The sequence below is a fragment of the Mandrillus leucophaeus genome, unplaced genomic scaffold (genome assembly GCF_000951045.1).
Source record: "Mandrillus leucophaeus isolate KB7577 unplaced genomic scaffold, Mleu.le_1.0 Scaffold52, whole genome shotgun sequence".
Taxonomy (NCBI): domain Eukaryota; kingdom Metazoa; phylum Chordata; class Mammalia; order Primates; family Cercopithecidae; genus Mandrillus; species Mandrillus leucophaeus.
In genome coordinates this window covers 4,437,288-4,461,707 of record NW_012105586.1, presented here as the reverse complement: position 1 = coordinate 4,461,707, position 24,420 = coordinate 4,437,288, and the positions used below count along the sequence as shown (strand labels likewise).

General features: G+C 45.5%; 1 protein-coding gene across 3 annotated transcripts in view; it reads left to right on the top strand.

Moving 5' to 3' along the window:
• Positions 1–24,420, top strand: part of UBE4B (ubiquitination factor E4B) — a 180,090-nt gene that overhangs the window by 151,214 nt on the left and 4,456 nt on the right. For all 3 annotated transcript variants that reach the window (XM_011996626.1, XM_011996625.1, XM_011996624.1), the window contains 4 exons: positions 5,713–5,839; positions 8,832–8,976; positions 16,202–16,336; positions 19,137–19,328. In XM_011996626.1, the coding sequence (XP_011852016.1) occupies positions 5,713–5,839; positions 8,832–8,976; positions 16,202–16,336; positions 19,137–19,328 (599 nt within the window). The remainder of the gene's footprint in view (positions 1–5,712; positions 5,840–8,831; positions 8,977–16,201; positions 16,337–19,136; positions 19,329–24,420) is intronic.

Sequence of the window (24,420 nt, the reverse complement as noted above, 5' to 3'; positions counted from 1 at the left end):
AACCAACTGCTACTACTGACAGTAAGTACAAGGTCCTAAGTCCCTTGTTTCTCCTTCAGTTTTCCAGTTCTCCTGCAGCACCTCCTATTGGCAACCCTAGAGAGGGCAGGCTACCAAAGGAAAGATTCTGCAGTGCCAGCCCCAGAATCACAAAGCCAACTGCAAAGAGTGCATGTGGGCCACGCACGGTGGCTCCAGCAAATAATCCCAGCACTTTAGGAGGGCAAGGTGGGAGGATTGCTTGAGCCCAGGAGTTGTAGACCAGCCTGGGCAACATGACGAGACCCCATCTCTATGAAAAATTTAAAAATTAGATGCCTGTTGTCCCAGCTACTAAGGAGGCTGAGGTGGGAGGAAGGCTTGAGCCCAGGAGTTAAAGGCTGCAGTGAGCTGTGATCTTGCCACTGCATTCCAGCCTGGGAAACAGAGCAAGACCCTGTCTCTAAAAAAATAAATAAATAAAATAAAAAGACTGGGTTTCGACCGGGCACGGTAGCTCACACTTACAATCCCAGCACTTTGGGAGGCCAAGGCCGGGGGATCGCCTGAGGTCAGGAGTTTGAGACCAGTCTAGCCAACATGGTGAATCCTAGTATCTGCTAAAAATAAAAAGTTAGGCCAGGCACGGTGGTTCACGCCTGTAATGCCAGCATTTTGGGCGACTGAGGTGGGCGAATCGCAAGGTCAAGAGATTGAGACAATCCTCGCCAACATGGTGAAACCCCATCTCTACTAAAAATACAAAAATTAGGCCTGGCGTGGTGGCTCACGCTGTAATCCCAGCACTTTCGGAGGCCAAGGCGGGCGAATCACCTGAGGTCGGGATTTCGAAACCAGCCTGACCAACGTGGTGAAACCCTGTCTCTACTAAATACAAAATTAGCCTGGCATGGTGGCACATGCCTATAATCCCAGCTACTCGGGAGGCTGAGGCAGGAGAATCACTTGAACCCACGAGGCAGAGGTTGTGGTGAGCCAAGACTGAGCCATTGTAATCCAGCCTGGGCAACAAGAGCGAAACTCCATCCTAAAAGCAAAAATTAGCTGGACGTGGTGGCACACACCTGTAGTCCCAGCTACTTGGGAGGCTGAGGCAGGAGAATCTCTTGAACCCGGGAGGCGGAGGTTGCAGTGAGCCGAGATCGCGCCACTGCACTTCAGCCTGGTGACAGAGCAAGACTTCATCTAAAAAAAAAAAAAATTAGCCGGGTGTGGTGGTGCATACGTGTAGTCCCAGCAACTTGGGAAGCTGAGGCAAGAGAATCACTTGAACCTGGGAGGCGGAGGTTGCAGTTAGCTCAGATTTAAAAAAATAAAAGAGTGGGTTTGGAGCTATGGTACAACAGCTGACTAGCTATACTGTGACATAAGAATTTAATTTCTAGAAATTTATTCTGTGGAAATAATTATGAGTATTTGTAAGTGATGTTCTCCATAACATTATTTATAATGCAGTGTAGTGAAAACAATAAAAACAACTGGCCAGGCTTGGTGGCTCAATCCTGTAATCCCAGCACTTTGGGAGGCCAAGGTGGGTAGATCACTTGAGGTCAGGAGTTCAAGACTAGCCTGGCCAACATGATAAAACCCCATTTCTACTGAAAATACAAAAATTAGTTGGGTATGGTGGCGCGCACCTGTAATCCCAGCAGAGGTTTCAGTGAGCTGAGATGGCACCACTGCACTCCAGCCTGGGCAACAGAGTGAGACTACGTCTCGGAAAAAAAAAAAAAAAATCATGACTGAAATTTCTGCCAGTTATAGATACAAAGTTGTATGTTATCCATAAAGTGGACCTATATGAGTCATAAAAAATAATGTGTTATTTATGTTAAGTGGTTTAGCAACAAAAAGTCAAGAAAATGAAACACTGTGTTCACATTTATATTAGAAAAAAGTAAAAAAGAAAAGAAAAAAAGGCCGGGCTTGGTGGCTCTCATCTGTAATCCCAGCACTTTGGGAGGCTGAGGTAGGAGGATCACCTGAGGTCAGGAGTTGGAGGCTTAGCCTGGCCAAAATGGTGAAACTCTGTCTCCACTAAAAGTGCAAAAAAATTTAGCCAGTCATAGTGGTGCACACCTGTAGTCCCAACTTCTCTGGAGTCTGAGGCAGAATAATCGCTTGAATCAGGGAGGAAGAGGTTGCAGTGAGCCACGATCGTGCCATTGCACTCCAGCCTGGGTGACAAGAGCAAATCTCCATCTCAAAAAAAAAAAAAAAAAAAAGAATGTAGGGAAGGACATATACCAAAATATTAACAGTACATTGGTTATTTTTGAATGATAGCATTATAAATAGTTTTTATTTTTATTTTATTATCTGAACTTCTTAATTTTTCTACAGTAAATGTGTGTTGTGAGTAGTAAAGATAAAATAATTTTAGTTAAATTTATTTTGTAGTCAGTGTTCTGGGCCTGTCAGTGTGGCTTCAGGATAAAGAGAGAATGAGAGAGAGAGTGTGTGTGTGTGTGTGTGCGCGTATGTGTGTACACACAACAGAACTGGGCCTGTTGCCTATGAGACCAGTGCTGGGCCTAGTGGAGGCCTGCTGGGAATGTTCCAGAAGGTGATGGGTGGGGGTTGTTCTCTCTTTCGTCTTTGCCATGTGTGCCCTCTGGCCTGGACCACCTCTGTAGTCATGGATGGATGACATCTGTACTAATAATAGCCACCACTCATTGAATGCTTACTAATCCTTTCACTTAATCCCCACAGCAGCCCTAAAGATAGTACTATAAATACCTCCACTTTACAAATGAGGAAACTGAAGCTTAAAAGGGTCAAGAAGCTTGCTGAAGGTCAGTGGCTAGCAAGTGGCAGCAACCTCGCAGATGCCCTTTAGCACAGGTGCCCCTGACTACTACAGCTACTAAGGGACTGGTGTGAGGGTACCCCTGAGGGAGGAATCACATACATAGTCCCCAGTGCTCATTGCCTCCATGTGAAGACCTGGCTGATTAGGTCCTGGTCCCGGAGCAGATGGGACTCTCAGATATAAATTAGAGTTGCCACACATAAAATCAGTATGTGGAACAAGCTCCTCTTACACCACACAGATAGTATTTTAGCTTAGAAAATGCTCAAGTTAGGCTGGGCGCGGTGGCTCACACCTGTAATCCTAGCACTTTGGGAGTCTGAGATGGGTGAATCACTTGACGCCAGGAGTTAGAGACCAGCCTGGCCAACATGGTGAAACCCTGTCTCTACTAAAAATACAAAAGATTATCTGGGTGTGGTGGCAGGGACCTGTAATGCCAGCTACTTGGGAGGCTAAGTCAGGGGAATTGCTTGAACCAGGACCTGGGAGGTGGAGGTTGCAGTGAGCCAAGATCTTGCCACTGTACTCCAGCCTGGGCTACAGAGACTCCATCTCAAAAAAAAAAAAAAGAAAGAAGGCAGCAAGAATACCTGGGGGGAGGAGAGAGAGGTTCAACACAAGTCTAGTCCACTTACGGCCTTCTGGAACAAGGACCTGGGAATTAGAACTTGGGCTGGTATGATTTTGATGGAACAGTACAAGTAAATAAGAAGAAAAAAAATGTTGGGAGAAATGTATATTGTTTCATTTTCTTTTCTTTTCTTTTTTTTTTTTTTTTTTTTTGAGGTAGGGTCTTGCTCTGTCATCCACGCTAGAGTGCAGTGGCACAATTACAGCTCCATGCACTCTTGACCTCCCGGGCTCAAGTGATCCTCCTATCTCAGCCTCCCAAGCGGCTGGGACTACAGGCATTTGCCACCACACCTGGCTAATTTTTGTGGTTTTTGTAGAGACGGGGTTTCACCATGTTCACCAGGCTGGTCCCAAACTCCTGAGCTCAAGTGATCTGCCCACCTGGGACTCCCAAAGTGCTGGAAATACAGATGTGGGGCCCTGCTGAGATACATATTGTTACATAATAAATTAACAATGTTTACTGAGTCTCTACTATATTCAGAATTTGGTGCAGATATTAGGGGCATTTTAGATGATATGAGGCATTGGGTTGGTCCTCCAGTATCTTCCTCTTGTAGGCTGTCCTTATGTCAGCATGCCACACTGTAGCTCACACTTTTATACAATTAATAAATGACATTTAGTTTATTTTAAGGAAAGGTTGACTTAATGAGTATACATAAGTACTTTCAGATCTTAATATGATAGGTGTTAATTATCTTATTCTTTTATTTTTAAATAGCTGTTTTCTTTTTTGGTCACACACACAAAAATATGTTCTTTGGAAAATATAGAAAATATCAAAGACAAGGTATAGTGGCTCACACCTGTAATCTCAGTACTTTGGAAGGACGAGGTGGGAGGATCACTTGAGGCCAGGAATTTGGAACCAACCTGGGCAACATAGACCCCATCTGTAAAAAAATAAAAATGAAAAAAAAATGTTTTTGAGACGGAGTCTTGCTCTGTCGCCCAGGCTGGAGTGCAGTGGCATGACCTTGGCTCACTGCATCCTCTGTATCTGGATCTCTGTATCTGGATTCAAGCAATTCTCCTGCCTCACCCTCCCGAGTAGCTGGAATTATAGGCACACACCACCATGCCCAGCTAGTTTTTGTATTTTTATCAATAGTAAAAGCGTGGTTTTGCTATGTTGGCCAGGCTGGTTTTGAACTCCTGGCCTCAAGTGATCTGCCTGCCTCAGCCTCCCAAAGTGCTGGGATTATAGGCGTGACCCACCACACCTGGCCGTAAAAAATAAGCCGGGCGTGGTGGATGCACCTCCAGTCCCACCTACTTGGGAAGCTGAGGTGGGAGATCACTTGAACCTGAGAGGTTGAGGCTGTAGTGAGCCATTATCACACCACTGCACTTCACCCTGGGCGACAGAGCAAGACCCTGTCTCCTAAAAAATAATAATAAAATAATCGGGCATGGTGGCTCACGCCTGTAATCCCAGCACTTTGGGAGGCCAAGGTGGGAGGATCATGAGGCCAAGAGATGAGACCATCCTGGCCAATATGGTGAAACCCCATCTCTATTAAAAATACAAAAATTAGTTGGGCATGGTGGCTTACGCCTATAGTCCCAGCTACTCAGGAGGCTGAGACAGGAGAATTGCTTGAACCCAGAGGCAGAGGTTGCAGTAAGCTGAGATTGCGCCACTGCACTCCAGCCTGGCGACAGCGAGACTCTGTCTCAAAAAATAATAATAATAATAATAAATTAAAATTTGTCATGAATTCTGAAATGTCTCATGCCTAAGCTTTTGCCATTTGGACAAACAAGTTTGATTTTCATCCCTCTTTAGTAGGTATAGGGATGGTAGACACATTGGTTTTTTTTCAACACCAAAAATGGTCAATAGATAGACACATTTAAGAAGTACGTGGCCCTCAGTAAAATTAAACCTAACTTTTTTATCTGCTGAAGGATGTCCATTTGAGATGCCATAGATTTTCTGTAAATTAATGACTTAAAATTAGGTGGGGGAGTATGATAATTCAGCTTTTGGTCGTTGGTAAGTTGACGCTGTCCTAATGATGGGAGTTTTCCTAGCCCCGTTCCTTTCGGTGGTGTGTCGTCGTCCAATCTTCATTGTGAAACTTTTGTCTCTAAAAGCAGCTTATAATTTCTGTCCTGCCTTACATGCAGAGGTGCAAAATTTCACCGGCTCTCTGATGTTGCAGATTTACATTCACTATCATTGTTGGGGCAATAACTGGATTTGGAAAGTAAGAAAGTACATATCCCTCAGTCCCTTTGTCTTTCTTCTTTAGATGTTGAGCATACCGGAGCCACCAGCGAGTTTTATGACAAGTTCACAATTCGCTATCACATTAGCACCATTTTTAAAAGCCTTTGGCAAAACATAGCTCACCATGGCACCTTTATGGAGGAGTTCAAGTGAGTATGGGGCCCCTCGTGTCACAACTTGCTTTCTTGCAAATCGCAGGTGGGATTGCAGCTTAAAAGCTGGCACAGCTGGGTTCTGGTGGACTGTTTGCTTGGTGGTCTCAGACTCCTTTTGAGTTTACCACAAGGTGCCACTAAATGTGGACAGGATTTTTAAAATGGCTTTGCTTGCAAGATATTGCTGAATTTTAGATTTGTCAAGATACCTTGGGGGTGGTACACAAGCAAAGATCCTATAGGGCAGAGAGTGGTGGCTCACGCCTGTAATCCCAGCACTTTGGGAAGGGCAGAGGAGGGCGGATCACTTGAGGTCAGGAGTTCAAGACCAGCCTGGCCAACATGGTGAAACCTCATCTCTATTAAAAATACAAAATATTAGCTGAGGGTGGTGGCACACGCCTGTTATGCCAGCTACTTGGGAAGCTGAGGCAGGAGAATTGCTTGAACCCGGGAGGCAGAGGTTGCAGTGAGCTAAGATTGTGCCAGTGCTCTCCAGCCTGGGCCACAGAGCGAGACTCCGTCTCAGGAAAAGAAAAAAAAAAAAAGGCCGGGCGCGGTGGCTCAAGCCTGTAATCCCAGCACTTTGGGAGGCTGAGACGGGCGGATCACGAGGTCAGGAGATCGAGACCATCCTGGCTAACGCGGTGAAACCCCATCTCTACTAAAAATACAAAAAACTAGCCGGGCGAGGTGGTGGGCGCCTGTACTCCCAGCTACTCGGGAGGCTGAGGCAGGAGAATGGCATGAACCTGGGAGGCGGAGCTTGCAGTGAGCTGAGATCCGGCCACTGCACTCCAGCCTGGGCGACAGAGCGAGACTCCATCTCAAAAAAAAAAAAAAAAAAAAAAAAGAAAGAAAAGAAAAGATCCTATGAATATGCTGAGATGTTGGGTTAAGTGTTTTTTTGGTGTTTCTATGATGACAGTGTTAAATGAAGTTGTCAAAATGAGTGAAATGAAATCTTAGTTCTTGAACGTTGGAAGGACTTTAGATTTTGCAACAATTAGGTCAGAGCTGTCATTTAAAGTATCATTCTTTGTAGTAAGGCCCTAAACCTTAATTAAAGACTTTTCATATACCTACCTGAAATCTGAGTGACTGCTTAAACCTGGACATTAGTAATCCCATCTAAATTATCTGTCAGTGTCTAAAAACAAAAGGGAGATGAAGATGCTGAACTCTTGGATTATTCTTCAAAAATTTTATCCTATCTAAGGGCTGGGTGCGGTGGCTCACGCCTGTAATCCCAGCACCCAGGCTGAGGCGGGCGGATCACGAGGTCAGGAGATCGAGACCATCCTGGCTAACACAGTGAAACCCCGTCTCTACTAAAAATATAAAAAATTAGCCGGGCGTGGTAGCGGGCGCTGGTAGTCCCAGCTACTTGGAAGGCTGAGGCAGGAGAATGGCGTGAACCCGGGAGGTAGAGCTTGCAGTGAGCCAAGATCACGCCACTACACTCCAGCCTGGGTGACAGAGCAAGACTCTTTCTGAAAATAAATAAATAAATAAATAAATAATAATTTTATCCCATTTCTTGGATCTTTTGCAACCCATGTTAGATCTTTGATCAAATCTAGCTATACTTGTTAACCGAATTACTAGTCAATAATATACATATTACCAGTGGAATAACTATTTGCTAGATAGATTTCTGTGGAGCAAACTCTTTAACTTTTTGTTTCCATAAACTGCTCTTATGGTCAGAATTGTGTTCCAGCTAAAGTCTGGCACAAGCTTAGGACACGAGGCAGGCCCATGGCTTGGTCTCTGAATGGTGCTGATTGGAGCACTTGTCCTGAACTTACCATGTTCCTGAGATTGAGGCCTCCTGTCCCTGTTCACAGGAACTTCTCTTCCCCAGGCATGGGCTTACCACCCCCTAAGTGCACAGTTGTAGACCCTGAAGTGTAGCTTCTTTTTTCTCTACGAATCTGGCAGCTCCAGAGTCTAACAGAGGTAGGCCAAGCTATTTCAGTTCACCGACAAGTTCTCGTTATAACACGATTTGCAAAACAGTTCCTTAGATTGGAAGCTTCTGGTTCTAAAGTAAGTTAATATCCCACTTTATCAATATTACAGGTTCCAATTTTTCTTCAGTGCGTCAGTCTTTGTGATAAGGAATAACTATATCAGTAGTTATCTGTTATATGTGGTTAATTATTTGCTTTTTCTTGGTATATTGGTGAGTATATGCGTATTTCCTGTTCTAGTCTGGAGAACGTGTTTTCTCTCAAAAACACTGAGGGAGTGAACTGGGTAAGCTAGGTAAGCTAGGTAAGCTAGGTAAGCCTGCTCTGGTGAGCGGGGTGGGGGAGTCAGCATTTGCTGGTTTTCAATGGTGTGACTATTTCCTCCATTGCCCAATTTAAGGTGCCAGGGGAATCTGGTTATAAAATTCTGGAATATTTAGCACTTGACTGTCATCAATCATGCAAGGTGGCTCCAAACACCACTGGAATGAGCTTATCATAAACAATTTAAAAGAATAACAAAAATCCAGGCCAAGTGCAGTGGCTCATCTCTGTAATCCCAACACTTTGGGAGGTTGAGGTGGGAAGAACGCTTGAGCCCAGGAGTTTGAGACCAGCCCTGGCACCATAACAAGTCCCTGTCTCTACAAAAAATACAAAAGTTAGCTGGGCGTGGTGGCGTGTGTCTGTAGTTCCAGCTACTTAGGAGGCTGAAGCAGGAAGATTGCTTGAGCCCTGGAGGTCGAGGATACAGTGAGCTGTGATCGTGCCACTGCATTCCAGGCTGGGCGACACAGCAAGACCCTGTCTCAAAAAGAAACGAGATTAACAAAATCTAAAGAGAAGCTTGGTAGTTCTTGAATTCCACAGTGCCTGACTTGTGCCAGGGTAGGCAGGCTTTTAGGGTGAGATAGTTGCAGTGTGGGTGGAGGCGCCTGTTCCCTGGGATTTGCAGTGGCGTTTTGCTTCAGGGAGATGTATGACCATGCACAATATAATTGCCTTTCCAGCTCCGGGAAGCAGTTTGTTCGCTATATAAACATGTTGATAAACGACACGACGTTTTTGCTTGATGAAAGTCTGGAGTCTCTGAAGCGAATCCATGAAGTGCAGGAAGAGATGAAGAACAAAGAACAGTGGGACCAGTTGCCCCGGGTGAGGACGTGGTCCACAGGCTTGGACAGCTTTGCAGGCCATCTGCCTCCGGACACGGGCAGAGCTGCTTTGGGGCTGCATTTGTGGGTCTGATGATATGCGATCTGACTTGCTGGGATTTTCCTTCCATGAAATCATATTGCAGGGTTGGAATAGGAAAAATCTGAAACACCTTATCTGGAGCTAAGAAATGGGTTGAGAAGTCTTTGAAAATGTACACTGAAAACTTTCTCTGCCTTTTTAATTTTAAAGGACTTTTTTGGAGAAGAGCTTTTATTGTCTGAATATATTAAGATTCATGAACATAATTAGGAAAGAAATCTCTAGAATTATGTCTGCTGGACAAGAATTTGATTTGTTCCTATGGGCCTCTCTAGGCAACTGTGTGAATCACTCAGGATCCTGGTGGGGTGTTTTTTTTCCTTTCAGTTGATCTTGGGTTTTATATTCAGTTATTAATAGAACAGAGGCCTGGCTTGCCAGGTTCCATGGAAAACACGTGCTGTGCCAGTGCCAGTGCTCTTTCCTGACGTGCGTAGCAGCAGCTGAGATACATCCTTGGTTGCTTATGAGGCCCTTGACAGTTGCTGGTGACTTCTTAGATTGGCTTAGATTTATTGATTCTGTTCTTGGAATTGTCAGGCTCAGAATCAGAACTGATTTCCATAAGGGGTTCTCATGTCAAAGTGGGGAGGACTGCTTTTTCTTCACTTTTTCTTTTCTTTTCTTTTCTTTTTTTTTTTTTTTTTTTTTCTGAGACCGAGTTTCACTCTTGTTGCCCAGGCAGGAGTGCAGTGGTGCGATCTCGGCTCACTGCAGTCCCAGCTTCTCCAGTTCAAGCGATTCTCCCGCCTCAGCCTCCCAAATAGCTGGGATTACAGGCGCCTGCCACCAAGCCCAGCTAATTTTTGTATTTTGTTTGTTTGTTTATTTGGTTTTGAGATGGAGTCTAGCTCTCTCACCCATGCTGGAGTGCAGTGGTGCGATCTTGGCTCACTGCAACCTCTGCTTCCCAGGTACAAGTGATTCTCCTGCCTCAGCTTTCCAAGTAGCTGGGACTACAGGCGCCTGCCACCACACCTGGCTAATTTTTTGTATTTTTAGTTTCACCATGTTAGCCAGGATGGTCTCGATCTCCTGAGTTCATGATCCGCCCTCCTCGGCCTCCCAAAGTGCTGGGATTACAGGCGTGAGCCATTGCACCCGGCCAGCTTTTGTATTTTTAGTAGAGACGGGGTTTCATCATGTTGGCCAGGCCAGTCTTGAACTCCTAACCTCAGGTGATCCATCTGCCTCAGCTTCCCAAAGTGCTAGGACTACAGGCGTGAGTCACTGTGCCCAGCCATTTTTTTTTTCTTTTTTAATTTCAACTTTTATTTTAGATTCAGGGAATGGGGTACATGTGCAGATTTGTTATGTGGGTGTATCATGTGATTCTGAGGTTTTATGATTCAACCTGTCGCCCAGGGAGTGAGCATAATACCTAATAGGTAGTTTTTCAACCCTTGCTCCTCCCTCACTCCCCTGTCCCCAGTGTCTGTTGTTCCCATCTCTGTCCATGTGTTTAGCTCCCATTTATACCTGCTTTTCTTATGTATTAAAGTTCTACCTATTCTCTGAGTAAGGTCCTATCCAAATACTCACTCAGGTTTGTCTTCGCCAATCAGCATAGCTGAAAATTCTCACGTTTCTCCTTACTTCTGTAACACCCACTTTATACCACTCACAGTGCTTGGTATGCCCAGCTTATATTTTATTTACTTATTTGTTTTTTATTATTATTAATAAATAGAGACAGAGTCTTGATCTGTTGCCTTGGCTGGAGTGCAGTGGCAGGATCATAGCACACCACAGCCTCAACCTCCTGGGCTCAAGTGGTCCTCCTGCCTCAGCCTCCCAAATAGCTGGATCTAAAAGCATGCACCCCCACGCTTGGCTAATTAAAAAAATTTTTTTTACAGAGACAAGTTCTCACATGCTTGCTTCAGCAGCACGTATACTAACATTGGAAAAATACAGAGAAGATTACCATGGCCCCTGCTTGGATGACATGCAAATTCATAAAGCGTTCCATCCTTTAAAAATAAATATTAAGCCGGGCGAGGTGGCTCATGCCTATAATCCCAGCACTTTGGGAGGCCAAGGCAGGTGGATCACAAGGTCAAGAGATCAAGACCATTCTGGCCAACATGGTGAAAGCCCGTCTCTACTAAAAATACAAAAATTAGCTGGGCGTGGTGGCACACACCTGTAGTCCCAGCTATTCAGGAGGCTGAGGCAGGAGAACTGCTTGAACCCAGGAGGTAGAGGTTGCAGTAAGCCAAGATCGTGCACTGCACTCCAGCCTGGGTGACAGAGCGAGACTCTGTCTCAAATAAATAAATATTAAAATATAATATTTTAATATTTTTAATATTTAATTGCTAGTTTTCCCAAGCTGGTCATATATTTTATTTACTTATTATTTTGATTATTAAATTGTTATTTTTTATTTTGTTTTGTTTTGTTTTGTTTTTTGAGAGAGTCTTACTCTGTCACCCAGGCTGGAGTACAGTGCCGCAATCTTGGCTCAATTTCTGCCTGCTGGGATTACAGGCATGCACCACCACACCTGGCTAATTTTTGTATTTTTAGTAGAGATGGGGTTTTGCCATGTTGACCAGGCTGGTCTTGAACTCCTGGCCTCAAGCGATCCACCCACCTCAGCCTCCCAAAGTGTGGGGATTACAGACATGAGCCACCATGCCCGGCCTTATTATTATTATTTTTTAATAGAAACAGAGTCTTGACTGGGCACAGTGGCTCATACCTGTAATCTCAGCACTTTGGGAGGCCGAGGCCAGCAGATCACCTGAGGTCAGGAGTTTGAGACCAACCTGGCCAACATGGCAAAACCCAGTGTCTACTAAAAATACAGAAATTAGCCAAGCATGGTGGCGGGCGCCTGTAACCCCAGCTACTTGGGAGGCTGAGGTGGGAGAATCACTTGAACCCAGGAGGTGGAGGTTGCAGTGAGCTGATACCTTCCACTACATTTCACATTTCAGCCTGGGCAACAGTGCGAGACTCTGTCTCAAAAAAAAAAAAAAAAGAAAGGAAGAAGGAGAGTCTTGCTCTGTCGCCCAGGCTGGAGTGCAATGATAGATCTTAGCTCACTACAGCCTACAACCTCCTGGCTTCAGGCAGTCCTCCCACCTCAGCCTCCCAAAATGCTGGGATTATAGTTGTGAGCCACCATGGCCAGCCAGCGTATATTTTAGATGTTGGAATGCAGGTCTAGAGCACAGTCGTAGTCAATACTTAATAGCATTTGTTTATGAGCCAACTGAACAAATAATACTGATTTTTCCTCTGTTAATGGATGAAAAAGGCACAAATAGTTCCAGCAATTGCTATTTCAGAAATAATTTTTATTTGGCTTTGAAGTCGCTTTCTCCCTCCCAATGCCTTGGCTGTTCCTGCTCATCTCCTGACGTCTGTGCTTGGTGAGCTCCGGCACTCGACCCTCAGGCTTCAATTTCTTTCCCACTAGTGCTCTCTAGGTTAGTGTTTCTCAGCGAGGGCACTGGTTGGAATTTTGAGCCTAGTGGAATTTGGTATAATAATAACTCATGATGAGAAACCATCCCATATATTGCAGGACATACAGAATCTCTATTTCATGCCATTTAATGCCAGGGATGTACCCTCCTACCCCCAGCCATCAGGCAACGAGAAACACGCCCACGCATAACCCGATGTCCCCTGGTGAAAATCACTGCTTGGTGAGCTCAGGTATTCCAAGGCGTTAAATACCTGTATTCTAAAGACTCCAGAATGGATCTCCCCAGCTCAGATTTCACCTGACTACAGGCTTGTAGACCAAGTATTTGTCTACAGGTGTCTACAGGTGTCTCAAACTCACCACATCCAAAACAGAACCTTGATGTTGTCCACATCTCCTGCCTGAGTCTGCCCAATCTCAGTAAATTGCGCCTTCGTTCTACCAGCTGCTCAGGCTCAATGCTTTGGAGTTGTTCTTGATTTCTCCGCGTCGCTCAGCAAATGCCTCTAGGCTCTGTCTTAAAGTATGTCCATTATCTAACCTCTTCTCACCACCTCCAGACCATTGGCATCTCTTACCTGGATTATTGCAGTAGCCCACTGCTTGGTCTTCAGCCTCCACTCTTGAGCATGTCCATATCAGGGATGGTGTTAAAAATCTCAGTCTGGGCCAGGCGTGGTGGCTCAAGCCTCTAATCCCAGCACTTTGGGAGGCCGAGACGGGCGGATCACGAGGTCAGGAGATCGAGACCATCCTGGCTAACACGGTGAAACCCCGTCTCTACTAAAAAATACAAAAAAACTAGTCGGGCGAGGTGGCGGGCGCCTGTAGTCCCAGCTACTCGGGAGGCTGAGGCAGGAGAATGGCGTAAACCCGGGAGGCGGAGCTTGCAGTGAGCCGAGATTGCACCACTGCACTCCAGCCTGGGCAATAGAGCAAGACTCTGTCTCAAAAAAAAAAAAGAAAAGAAAAAAAAATCTCAGTCTGATCAATATCGCCACTCAGCTCAGCCATTCTGGGCATCCCTTCTCACTCAGAGCCAAATCCCATGATGAGAGCAGCCTACAGCACTCAGCAGGACCTGGCACCACAATGTGTTTCTGCTCTCAGCTTCGGACAGTCTCTCCTGCACTCACTCTACCCCAGCCAGACTCACCTCCTGGCCCTTCCACTGACACGTGAGGGCCTTTGCACCTGCTCTTCCCCCTACCTGGAATGCTCTTCCCCCCAGATTTTCCTGACTCCTGCAGATACGCACTCCCTCAGGGAGACCTTCCCTGACCACCCTTTCCAGAGTAGCATTCCCTGACCCCTGACCCTGCTTCATTTTTCCTCATCACTGTCAGACTTACTGTATCTGTTAGGGTATTTGTTTCTATGAAGCCATCCTCCCTAATGGAATCTAAGCTGCATGAGGGTTGGGAGCCTTATTATTCTATCTCCAGTACCCAAAGGCTGAGGAAAGGCCTGTTGAGACACCCAGGTACACATTTAGGTAGTTCACGCCTGGCTGTTCTTGTGTCTTTCCTGGCACTGCCTTTCTTTCAGTGGACTCATTCTTGGCCAGGGAACGGCAGGCCCCCCAGTATCCCTGCAGAATGTCCAACAAGCAGACTGGAGCACTTACCCAGAGGGCACTCACTAGCCAGCTTCAGCTACTCCAGCTGTGTTCCTTTCCCAACAAGAAAAGGCCTCCGAACAGATGTAAGAATTGAGGCTTTTCCTGGTGGGTCTGTGTTTGATCCGTTTCAGAGCCTGCAGTGCAGTACCTGATTGTATCCATTTCAGAGCCTGCAGTGCAGTACCTGATTGTATCCATGAGTCAAACAGCTCTTATCATCTCCTCCCCAGTCCATGGCAGAGTTGAAGGAGGAGACTGCGCCAGAGGCAAGCATGCTGACAGTTCTGTGGTGTGACAGCCTCACAGTGTGGAAAGACAAAATTTAAAAAGCTTAGTAGTACACAGACACTTATAGAGGCAGAGAGGCAGACCCCATAGGCCTCAATACCGTAGCACACTGCATCTCATAGTTTTAAAATAATGAAGACTGGCTGAGCATGGTGGCTCACACCTGTAATCCCAGCACTCTGGGAAGCCTAGGTGGGCAGATCACTTGAGGTCAGGAGTTTGAGACCAGCCTGACCAACATAGTGAAACCCCATCTTTACTAAAAATACAAAAATGAGAACAGTCGCAGTGGCTCACGCCTGTAATCCCAGCACTTTGGGAGGCCGAGGTGGATGGATCACCTGAGGTCAGGAGTTCATGACCAGCCTGGCCAACATGGCAAAAAACCCAATCTTTACCAAAAATACAAAAATTAGCCAAGCATGGTAGCATGCACCTGTAATCCCAGCTACTCAGGAGGCTGAGGCAGGAGAATGGCTTGAACCCGGGAGGCGGAGATTGCAGTGAGCCAAGATCCCACCACTGCACTCCAGCCTGGGCAACAGAGTGAGACCCTGTCTCAAGATAGATAGATAAATAAATAAATAAATAAATAAATAACAACAACAACAAAGGATTAGCCAGGCATGGTGGTGCACTCCTGTAATCCTAGCTACTTGGAAGGCCGAGGCATGAGAATCACTTGAACCCGGGAGGCAGAGGTTACAGTGAACCAAGACTGTGCCACTGCACTCCAGCCTGGGTGACAGAGCAAGACTCTATCTCCAAAATAATAATAATAATAATAGAAGGCCGAGTACCGTGGCTTATGCCTGTAATCCCAACACTTCAGGAGGGAGATCACCTGACATGCGGGAGTTCGAGACCAACCTGACCAACATGGAGAAACCCCATCTCTACTAAAAATATAAAATTAGCTGGGCACAGTGACATGTTTCTGTAGTCCCAGCTACTCGGGAAGCTGAGGCAGGAGAATTGCTTGAACCTGGGAGGCGAAGGTTGTGGTGAGCCGAGATCGTGCCATTGCACCCCAGCTTGGGCAACAAGAGCGAAACTCCGTCTCAACAAATAATAATGATGATGACTAAGTAAAAGTTATTATTAAGGGAAATAAACTGCCCTTTCTTAGTACCATGATGTGTGTCAGATACTATATTCGATTCTCTTATTTCATCCTGCATAGAAGTTGATGGTGACTTTCTGTTTTTGAGACGGAGTCTGGCTCTGTCACCAGGCTGGAATGCAGTGACGTGATTTCAGCTCACTGCAGCCTCTGCCTCCTGGGTTCAAGCAATTCTCCTGCCTCAGCCTCCTGAGTAGCTGGGACTACAGCTGTGAGCCACCATCCCCAGCTAATTTTTGTATTTTTAGTAGAGATGGGGGTTTCACCATGTTGGCGAGGATGGTCTTGATCTCTTGACCTTGTGATCCGCCCACCTCGGCTTCGCAAAGTGCTGGGATTACATGCATGAGCCACCGCACCCGGTAGATGGTGACTTCTTTTATCATTGAGGAAGCAGAGGCTCATGGGAGGTAAATAAGGCACCAATGTCACCTGGCTGGAAGGCTCAAAGAGCTCCGAGGCTGAAAGGATGAAACTTCAGTTATCTGGGATGAAACTTCAGTTACCTGGGAAATTTGCTGTGGTGGGCGGTTCCATCATTCCCTAAGCATGTTGGATTTATCGCGCACTTTCCAGTTATGCGCTTGGCGCTTTGCTGAGCTGATGACCAGGACCGAGCCTTACTTGGCGATTGTTCGATGTGTCCTAGGATCAGCAGCAGGCCCGTCAGTCTCAGCTTGCTCAGGATGAGCGCGTGTCCCGCTCTTACCTCGCCCTGGCCACCGAAACTGTGGACATGTTCCACATCCTCACAAAGCAGGTCCAGAAGCCCTTCCTCAGACCGGTGAGTAGAAACCAGGGGCTCTGTTTGGTGGTTTGGACTCCACATTCAGACTCTCTCACTTATAACTTCAGCAGTTGTTGAAGTCCTGGAAATTTTAGTATCATAGTCACCAATAAGTGAAATTCTGTTACTGATTTTGTTCCCAGTTATGCTAGTTGATACCAGACTCTGTTGATGGACTGAAGAGTAGATGTCTGATGTCACCACATAGTCTACAGCCACTTCCAAATGCCTTAGTGCACTTTCTGCTTAGACAGTACGTTGGATTATTCATGTTGATGTCATGACATATTTTTACCATTATTGATTCCTATATTTTATTTATAGAAAAAGCATAAGGTAACAGCCGGTGACAATGGAAGGATATTAAGTAGAATCACTGAGACTGTGTAAGATCTTTGGCTCTCTCAGTTGTACCTTTGTTACACTCAGGAAGCCAAAGGTTACTGAGAGCCGGCCATCACTAAGGTTTATGGTGGATTGCAAATAGTCAAAATGTTTGTCCTCAACTAACGAGACCTGGTTCCTGTTACTAAAATTGAAACTGAGCAGCATCACTGAAGATCTCTGCCCTGCTTCAACCACACCCACCACAAAGTTGAGAAGTTTTGTGGTGTGGCCAGGACAAGTATAGTGAGAAAGGCAAGATGGGGGATCTAAGATTTGGTAGCCATTTGCCTGTGTGGAGACATGTTTACTTTGCAATGGAATACGATATACTTACTGTGTATTTCCCCTGATTTTCTGTATTTGCTCTTACCTCCGTTATGTGACTCCTGTCGTCTCCAGCAGAGGCACTATTGCCACTCCCTGTCCTGGGGGCAACTCTTTTCTACTTTCCACTTTCCACCTCATGTCTCTTCATAAACAGATTTCAGTTCAAGACCCATGGAACACGAAACAAAACAGCTCACTGCCCAGACACTGGCCTCCCTTCAAGGTTTGCAGAATTCTGTGAAAGCCAGATAGCAAATAGTTGATTAATTCCTCTTTAACAAGGTCAACACCCACCTGTTTTGTAGACTTGTTGGGAAGATTAAGCGAAAACACACATAGAAGTACCTGGCCTAAGGCGGGCATGGTGGCTCATGCCTGAAATCCCAGCACTTTGGGAGGCCAAGAAGGGTGGATCACCTGAGGTCAGGAGTTCAAGACCAGCCTGGCCAACATGGCAAAACCCCATCTTTACTAAAAATACAAAAATTAGGCAGGCATGGTGGGGCGTGCCTATAATCCCAGCTGCTTGGGAGGCTGAGGCAGGATAATCACTTGAACCCAGGAGACCCAGGTTGCAGTGAGCCAAGATCACGCCACTCCAGCCTGGGTAACAGAGCAAGACTCTTCTCAAAAATAAATAAATAGGCCGGGCGCGGTGGCTCAAGCCTGTAATCCCAACACTTTGGGAGGCCGAGACGGGCGGATCACGAGGTCAGGAGATTGAGACCATCCTGGCTAACACGGTGAAACCCTGTCTCTACTAAAAAATACAAAAAACTAGCCAGGCAAGGTGGCGGGCACCTGTAGTCCCAGCTACTCGGGAGGCTGAGGCAGGAGAATGGCGTAAACCCGGGAGGCAGAGCTTGCAGTGAGCTGAGATCCGGCCACTGCACTCCAGCCTCGGCAACAGAGTGAGACTCCTTCTCAAAAATAAATAAATAAATAAATAAATAAATAAATAAATAAATTTATTCATTTTAAACCTGCTCATAGACCTGAGCCATCTGTACACCGTAGCCCTGTTCTTTTGGCTCCAGCCTTATGCCTGTGCCTGCTGTGATATTTTCATTTCTTTTGCTGCACTGTTTACTATCTGGCCTTCGCAGACAAAGTATAAAGGCATTTCACTTTGCAAACCTTTAAGGTTTGCATTTTCACCTTCTTCACTGACTAGCTCAGATCTCTCCTACTTCAAACAAAATGACCAACTCTGTCCTGTTATGACTCCTTTATTTTACAACTTTTCAACAGTGAAATACAGGAGTACTCTGTGCAAAAGCAAATTCTTGAAAAGCTAAGTATATGTCGAATTTGAATAAATCCAGTTATTACATTTCATGAAAACCTTGTGACTGAAAGGAACGCTTTCATGACTCCCTTTTATGGCCAGTGTTTAATGCTCTTTAAACCACATCTTCCTGTTTCAGGTTTGCTTAAAACCATTCATGCCCAACCGTAGTGAGTACTGAGTCACCTTGTGAGATTCCTGCATAGATTATTATTATTTTCCAGGTGTTTCATTTAAGTTTACTCTGTCTCATTGACTGGATTTAAAACTATTCAAGACATAACTTCTATCTTCTTTCCTTGCTTTACTTTGTTATCTGTATCTGATAAGTACGTAAGAATGGCACAGACTGAACTGCCAGGGGCTTTTAACATTTAAGGGGAAAAAGGTTGATGAAATATTGGCTGGAAGAAGTGACTCAAAACTTTTTTGGCTCAGATAATGGTAAGATTTGTATAATTTTCTCTCTTTTACTTGTTTCTCAATGAATTTGGAGTGATACTTTTTTAAATTAAAAGCATAAATTTAAAGAAAAGTTTGGCTTCTGTTGGTATTTATAAATAAATATTTCATCAGCCTGCAACATTCCATTAAGTATTAGAATTATCAGATCGGAAATGGGGAGTAAAGTTGGAATATAATGTTGTCTTTCTTCAGCTTGTGATACACAGCACCTGTATGGATTCTTTGAAGACTAATCCAACCAATTCCTGTTCCTCCACTGAAATGGGAGGTTTTGGTCCTTTTCACTTGTCTCAACAGCATGAATTGTCCTATTATCCTGTGATTTCCTAGGAACTTGGACCCCGATTGGCTGCAATGCTGAACTTTAATCTTCAGCAACTCTGTGGCCCCAAGTGCCGTGACCTGAAAGTTGAAAACCCTGAGAAATACGGCTTTGAACCAAAGAAGCTGTTGGACCAACTGACGGATATTTACTTACAGCTGGACTGTGCCCGGTTCGCGAAAGCCATTGCTGACGATCAGGTCAGTGAGTTGAGTTGGTCTCTCTGTGAGTTTACTGGCGGATTTGAAGATAATAACCACAGTGGCCAGGGAACTTGTCTGGTATCAGTGAAGATGAATGGGTTGTTTTCCTCTGAGTGTGAAGAGTAGATTTGGGCTCGGTGCGGTGGCTCAGGCCTATAATCCCAACACTCTGGGAGGCCAAGGCAGGAGGATTGCTTGAGGCCAGACTGCAGTGAGCCATGATTGCACCACCACACTCCAGAATGAGCGAGAGAGTGAGATCCTGTCTCAAAAACGCAGTGGCTCATACCTGTAGTCCCAACACTTTGGGAGGTCGAGGCGGGCAGATCACGAGGTCAGGAGTTCAAGACCAGCCTGGCCAACATGGTGAAACCCCATCTCTACTAAAGATACAAAAAATTACCTGGGTGTGGTGGTGCATGCCTGTAATCTCAGCTACTCGGGAGGCTGAGGCAGGAGAATCGCTTGAACCCAGGAGGCAGAGGTTTCAGTGAGCCGAGATTGTGCCACTGCACTCCAGCCTGGGCAACAGGGCGAGACTCTGTCTCAAAATAAATAAGTAAAAAACAAAAGTAAAGAGCAGATTTGGTGCTCTGATCCCTTTCCAGTTGAGTTCTTACCCCATCTTTGTAAGGGCCTTCTTGACAAATCTGTTACATTTCTGAAAAGAGCCCGATTTCTCAAGGGATCAGAATCTTCCTCCCTAGTCTCCTGCTAGAATGCTGTTATTTTTGGGGTTGTCCGGATTGAAAACCTCGTGTGGTTATCTTTACCTTCTTCCCTCTCCTTTATTCCATGGCTCTCCTGTGAGCAGATCTGTCTGTGTGTGCTTCATTTCCACAGCCACCAATTTAGGCTAAGCTGTCCTCGTGTGATCTTCTAGTCATCTCATAAAGGGCTGGCCCTGTCCATGGTCCGTTCTGCCTCATTTTCAACGTCCTCACAGCTAATGTTTATTAACTGTACACCGCATTTCACCCCCTTTTCACATCTCTACCCATTTAGTCCTCACAAAATTCTTTGGTGTAGGTTCTATTAAAGTCTTTGTTTTAAAGTGAGGAAAGAGGGACAGAGAGGTTAAATAGCTTGCTCAAGGTCAGAGAGTTAGTGTGGGACAGTGGCATGATTGATGTCCAGGCAGCCTGGCCTTGAACCCATATCCTCAGTCTCTCCGCTGTCCACTTAAAAAGCCCACAAAGAACCACGCTTGTTTCTTTGTCTCTGTCTTTGTTCACACTACTTACCGAAATACTATTCATGGCTCAGGTTAATCATCAGTAGGCGTTCTAGAAGGTTCTTTACCCATATCTCATCCAAAGGAATAATGTTACAATAGAAGCATTGTAGGTACTTTTTTTTAGTGACAGCTTTATGGAGCTATAACTCACATATTTAGGTGCTTTCTGATGTAGCAGGGGAAGTGGTCTTAACAAAGGATTTGCAGTGGAAAAAAAATACATAGTCATGTGCTGTTTCTGTCAATGATGGACCACAAAGACCAGGTGGCGCCATCATATTATAATACCGTATTTTCACTGTACCTTTTCTATGTTTAGAATACTCACCATTGTGTTACAACTGCCGACAGGATTCAGTACAGTCCCACACTGTACAGGTTTGTAGCCCAGGAGCAATAGGCTGTACCATAGAGCCTCGACGTGGTATAGGCCACGCCATCTAGGTTTGTGTAAGTAAATTCTATGATGTTTACACAACAACGAAATCGCCTAACAAGACATTTCTCAGAGCAACACAGGACTGTATGTCTAAAGCAGTTTTTTCATACAAAGTAGTGGTCTGTAAGAGGGTTAGGAAATTGTAGTTACTTGTAGGAGATGTTAAAATATATACTGCTTTACTAGCCCCCGACTATACAATACTGCACTGATTTAGAAACAGAAGGCAAGTCATAGCCTGCAGTGAGGGAAAGAAAAGGGAAGCACTTAGCCATTGAGGTGGGGTCCACACCTGACTGTAGCTGGGGTCTCCAGCCAAGCCAGAGGTCAGTGTGGAAAGCCCCTGGGGCTCTTCCGTCGTTACTGTAGAGAGGCTTGGAAGAGCTGTTTAGTGTGCGCCCTCTCCAGGGTGGTTGTGCTGTGACTGCCACATCACAGGCACGTAACGTAACACACAGAAGGTTTCAGTGTGGATGGGCACAGCACGCCCAGTGAGGTGATGCAAAGCAAGTGGGTGACAAAGGAGTGCTTTGAGCGGCCTGTCCTTGGTGACCAACAACACATTTCATTGCCTGGTCATGCCTTGGACTATGGTGCTGGCCTCTGGTGGCACCTGGCTTGAGTCGTAGACAGCAGTTTCTGGCACAGTGGCACACAGGGATCCTTGAATGTCTAGATAGTCCTGTTCTTCCAGAGCGGTGAAACACACACACACTTGCCAGTGACGCATGGAGAGAAAAGCATATTTTAAGAAGTGTTGGGGCTGGGCGCAGCGGCTCACACCTGTAATCCCAGCACTTTGGGAGTCCAAGGTGGGTGGATCACAAGGTCAGGAGTTCGAGACCAGCCTGGCCAAGATGATGAAACCCTATCCCTACTAAAAATACAAAAATTAGCCAGGCACAGTGGAAGGCAGCTGCAATTCCAGCTACTCGGAGGCTGAGGCAAGAGAATAGCTTGAACCCAGGAGGCAGAGGTTGCAGTGAGCTGAGATCATGCCGCTGCACTCTAGCCTGGGCGACACAACAAGACTCCATCTCAAAAAAAAAAAAAAGTGTTGGGCTGGGTGCGGTGGCTCACACCTGTAATCCCAGCACTTCGGGTAGCCGAGGTGGGCAGATCACCTGAGGTCAGGAGTTTGAGACCAGCCTGGCTAACGTGGTGAAACCCTGTTTCTACTAAAAATACAAAAAATTAGCCAGGCATGGTGGTGTGCGCCTGTAATCCCAGCTACTCGGGAGGCTGAGGTAGGAGAATCACTTGAACCCGGGAGGTAGAGGTTGCAGTGAACTGAGACTGCGCCACTGCACTCCAGCTTGGGCAACAAGAGCGAAACTCCGTCTCGGAAAAAAAAAAAAAGAAGTGTTTTTGCTTCCTTTCACAGTGTGGTGTTTATGCTGATTATTGGGTATTTTCTGTTTATATTGGCCATAAGCTGATTAGGGGCCTGCTTACTTGATTGTTGTAGAAGAGAGCTTTGGTGGAGCAGGGGGCGGTAAGTGCAAAAGGATGGACGACGGCTGGCAAGCGCTGGGGAAGAGATTATAGAATTGCATTTTCTCCTTTGGAAGCAGCAGTATCTTAGCTGGCTTTGGTTTGGTTTGGTATGTCTTGTTTTCCTGGGAAGACAAAGGAAGAAGAAAATGACAGCCTTGCAGGTAAAGAAACTGAGAGGCTTCTGTCCCTCTATACCAAGAGTAGGCTGAAGACTCATGTCCAGAAGGCTGACAAAAAGGTGCCTGGATGGGCCGGGCGCGGTGGCTCACGCCTGTAATCCGAGCACTTTGGGAGGCCAAGGCAGGCAGATCATGAGGTCAGGAGAGCAAGACCATGCTGGCTAATGCGGTGAAACCCCATCTCTACTAAAAATACAAAAAAATTAGCCGGGCGTGGTGGCAGGCGCCTGTGGTCCCAGCTACTCGGGAGGCTGAGGCAGGAGAATGGCGTGAACCTGGGAGGCGGAGCTTGCAGTGAGCCAAGATCATGCCACTGCCCTCCAGCCTGGGCAACAGAGCGAGACTCCATCTCAAAAAAAAAAAAAGGTACCTGGATGAAGAGCCACTGAGCTTGATGCTCAGGAATCTGAGGTCCGAGCTCCACGCCAGAGAAGTGGGATATCACATTGGTCCCAGGAGCCAAGAGGACCAGGATAGGGAGATGTTAAAGTGGCCTAGACTGTGCCTTTATGGGCAGACGCCAGTTCCGTGGACAGACTGCATATCTGTTGTCGATGAAGCATTGTCTGTTAACACCATTTTCCATTAAAAAAGAAAAAAGATTCAGCATCTGCTTAGAAAATAAAAAAAATAAAAATCCCATCAAAGTCACGCTTCCCCCCATGCAGTCAGTCTTTCCTAAGTTAATTGCTCCCTGCACTAACCTACCGCAATACGAGTCTGCATCTCACAAATTTAATGCTTCATTTTCTGTTAATTTTTTCTTCTTTATTGAGGTAAAATTCATATGTAACATAAAAGTAACCATTTGAAAGTGTACCATTTGGTGGCATGTAGTGCAGTCACAGCGTTGCACAGCCACCACCTCTACCTAGTTCCACAACATGTATCACCCTGAAAGGAAAAGCTTAAAGCAGTCACTGTCTAGACCTCTTGCCCCAGCCCCTGGCAATCACAAATCTGCTTTCTGTCTCTCTTTTCCTAGTTTTGGATTTACTTATTCACCTATCCTGGATATTTCATATAAATGGACTTATACAGTGTGTAACCTTTGAGGTCTGGCTTATTTCACTTAGCATTATGTCTCAAGGTTCGTTTGTGTTGTAGAAGGTATCAGTGTTTCATTCCTTTTCATGGCTGAATACTATTTCGTTGTATGGATATACCACCATCTGTTCATCCTCATCCATTGATGGACATTTGGGTTGTCGCCAGCCTTTGGCTGTTGTAAACAGTGCTGCTGTGAACATTCGTGTACAAGTATTTAAACACCTGTTTTCAGTTATTTTGGGAATACACTTGGGAGTGGGATTGTTGGGTCATGTGGTAATTCCATGTTTAACTTTCTGAGGGATGCCAGAGTGTCTTCGACAGCTGCTGCCCATTTGACATTCCCACTGGCAATGTGTAAGGTTTAAGTTTCCATTCTTTCTCATTTTCTTTCTTTTGTTTGCTTTATATTCTTTCCATCATGAAGTTTAAATTTAACATGTTCATTTGTTTTTGTTTCTTAAATACTCATGCTAGTAGAAGTGACATGGTATTTCATGGTGGTTTTGATTTGTATTTCCCTAATTACAAATACCACTGGACACCTTTTCATGTGCTTGCTGGCCATTTTTATGTTTTCTTGGGAGCAATGTCTATTCATGTTCTTTGACAATTTTTTAATTGGGTTGTTTGTATTTTTGTTGTTGAGTTGGAAGAGTTCTTTTTTTTTTTTCTTTTTTTTTTTTT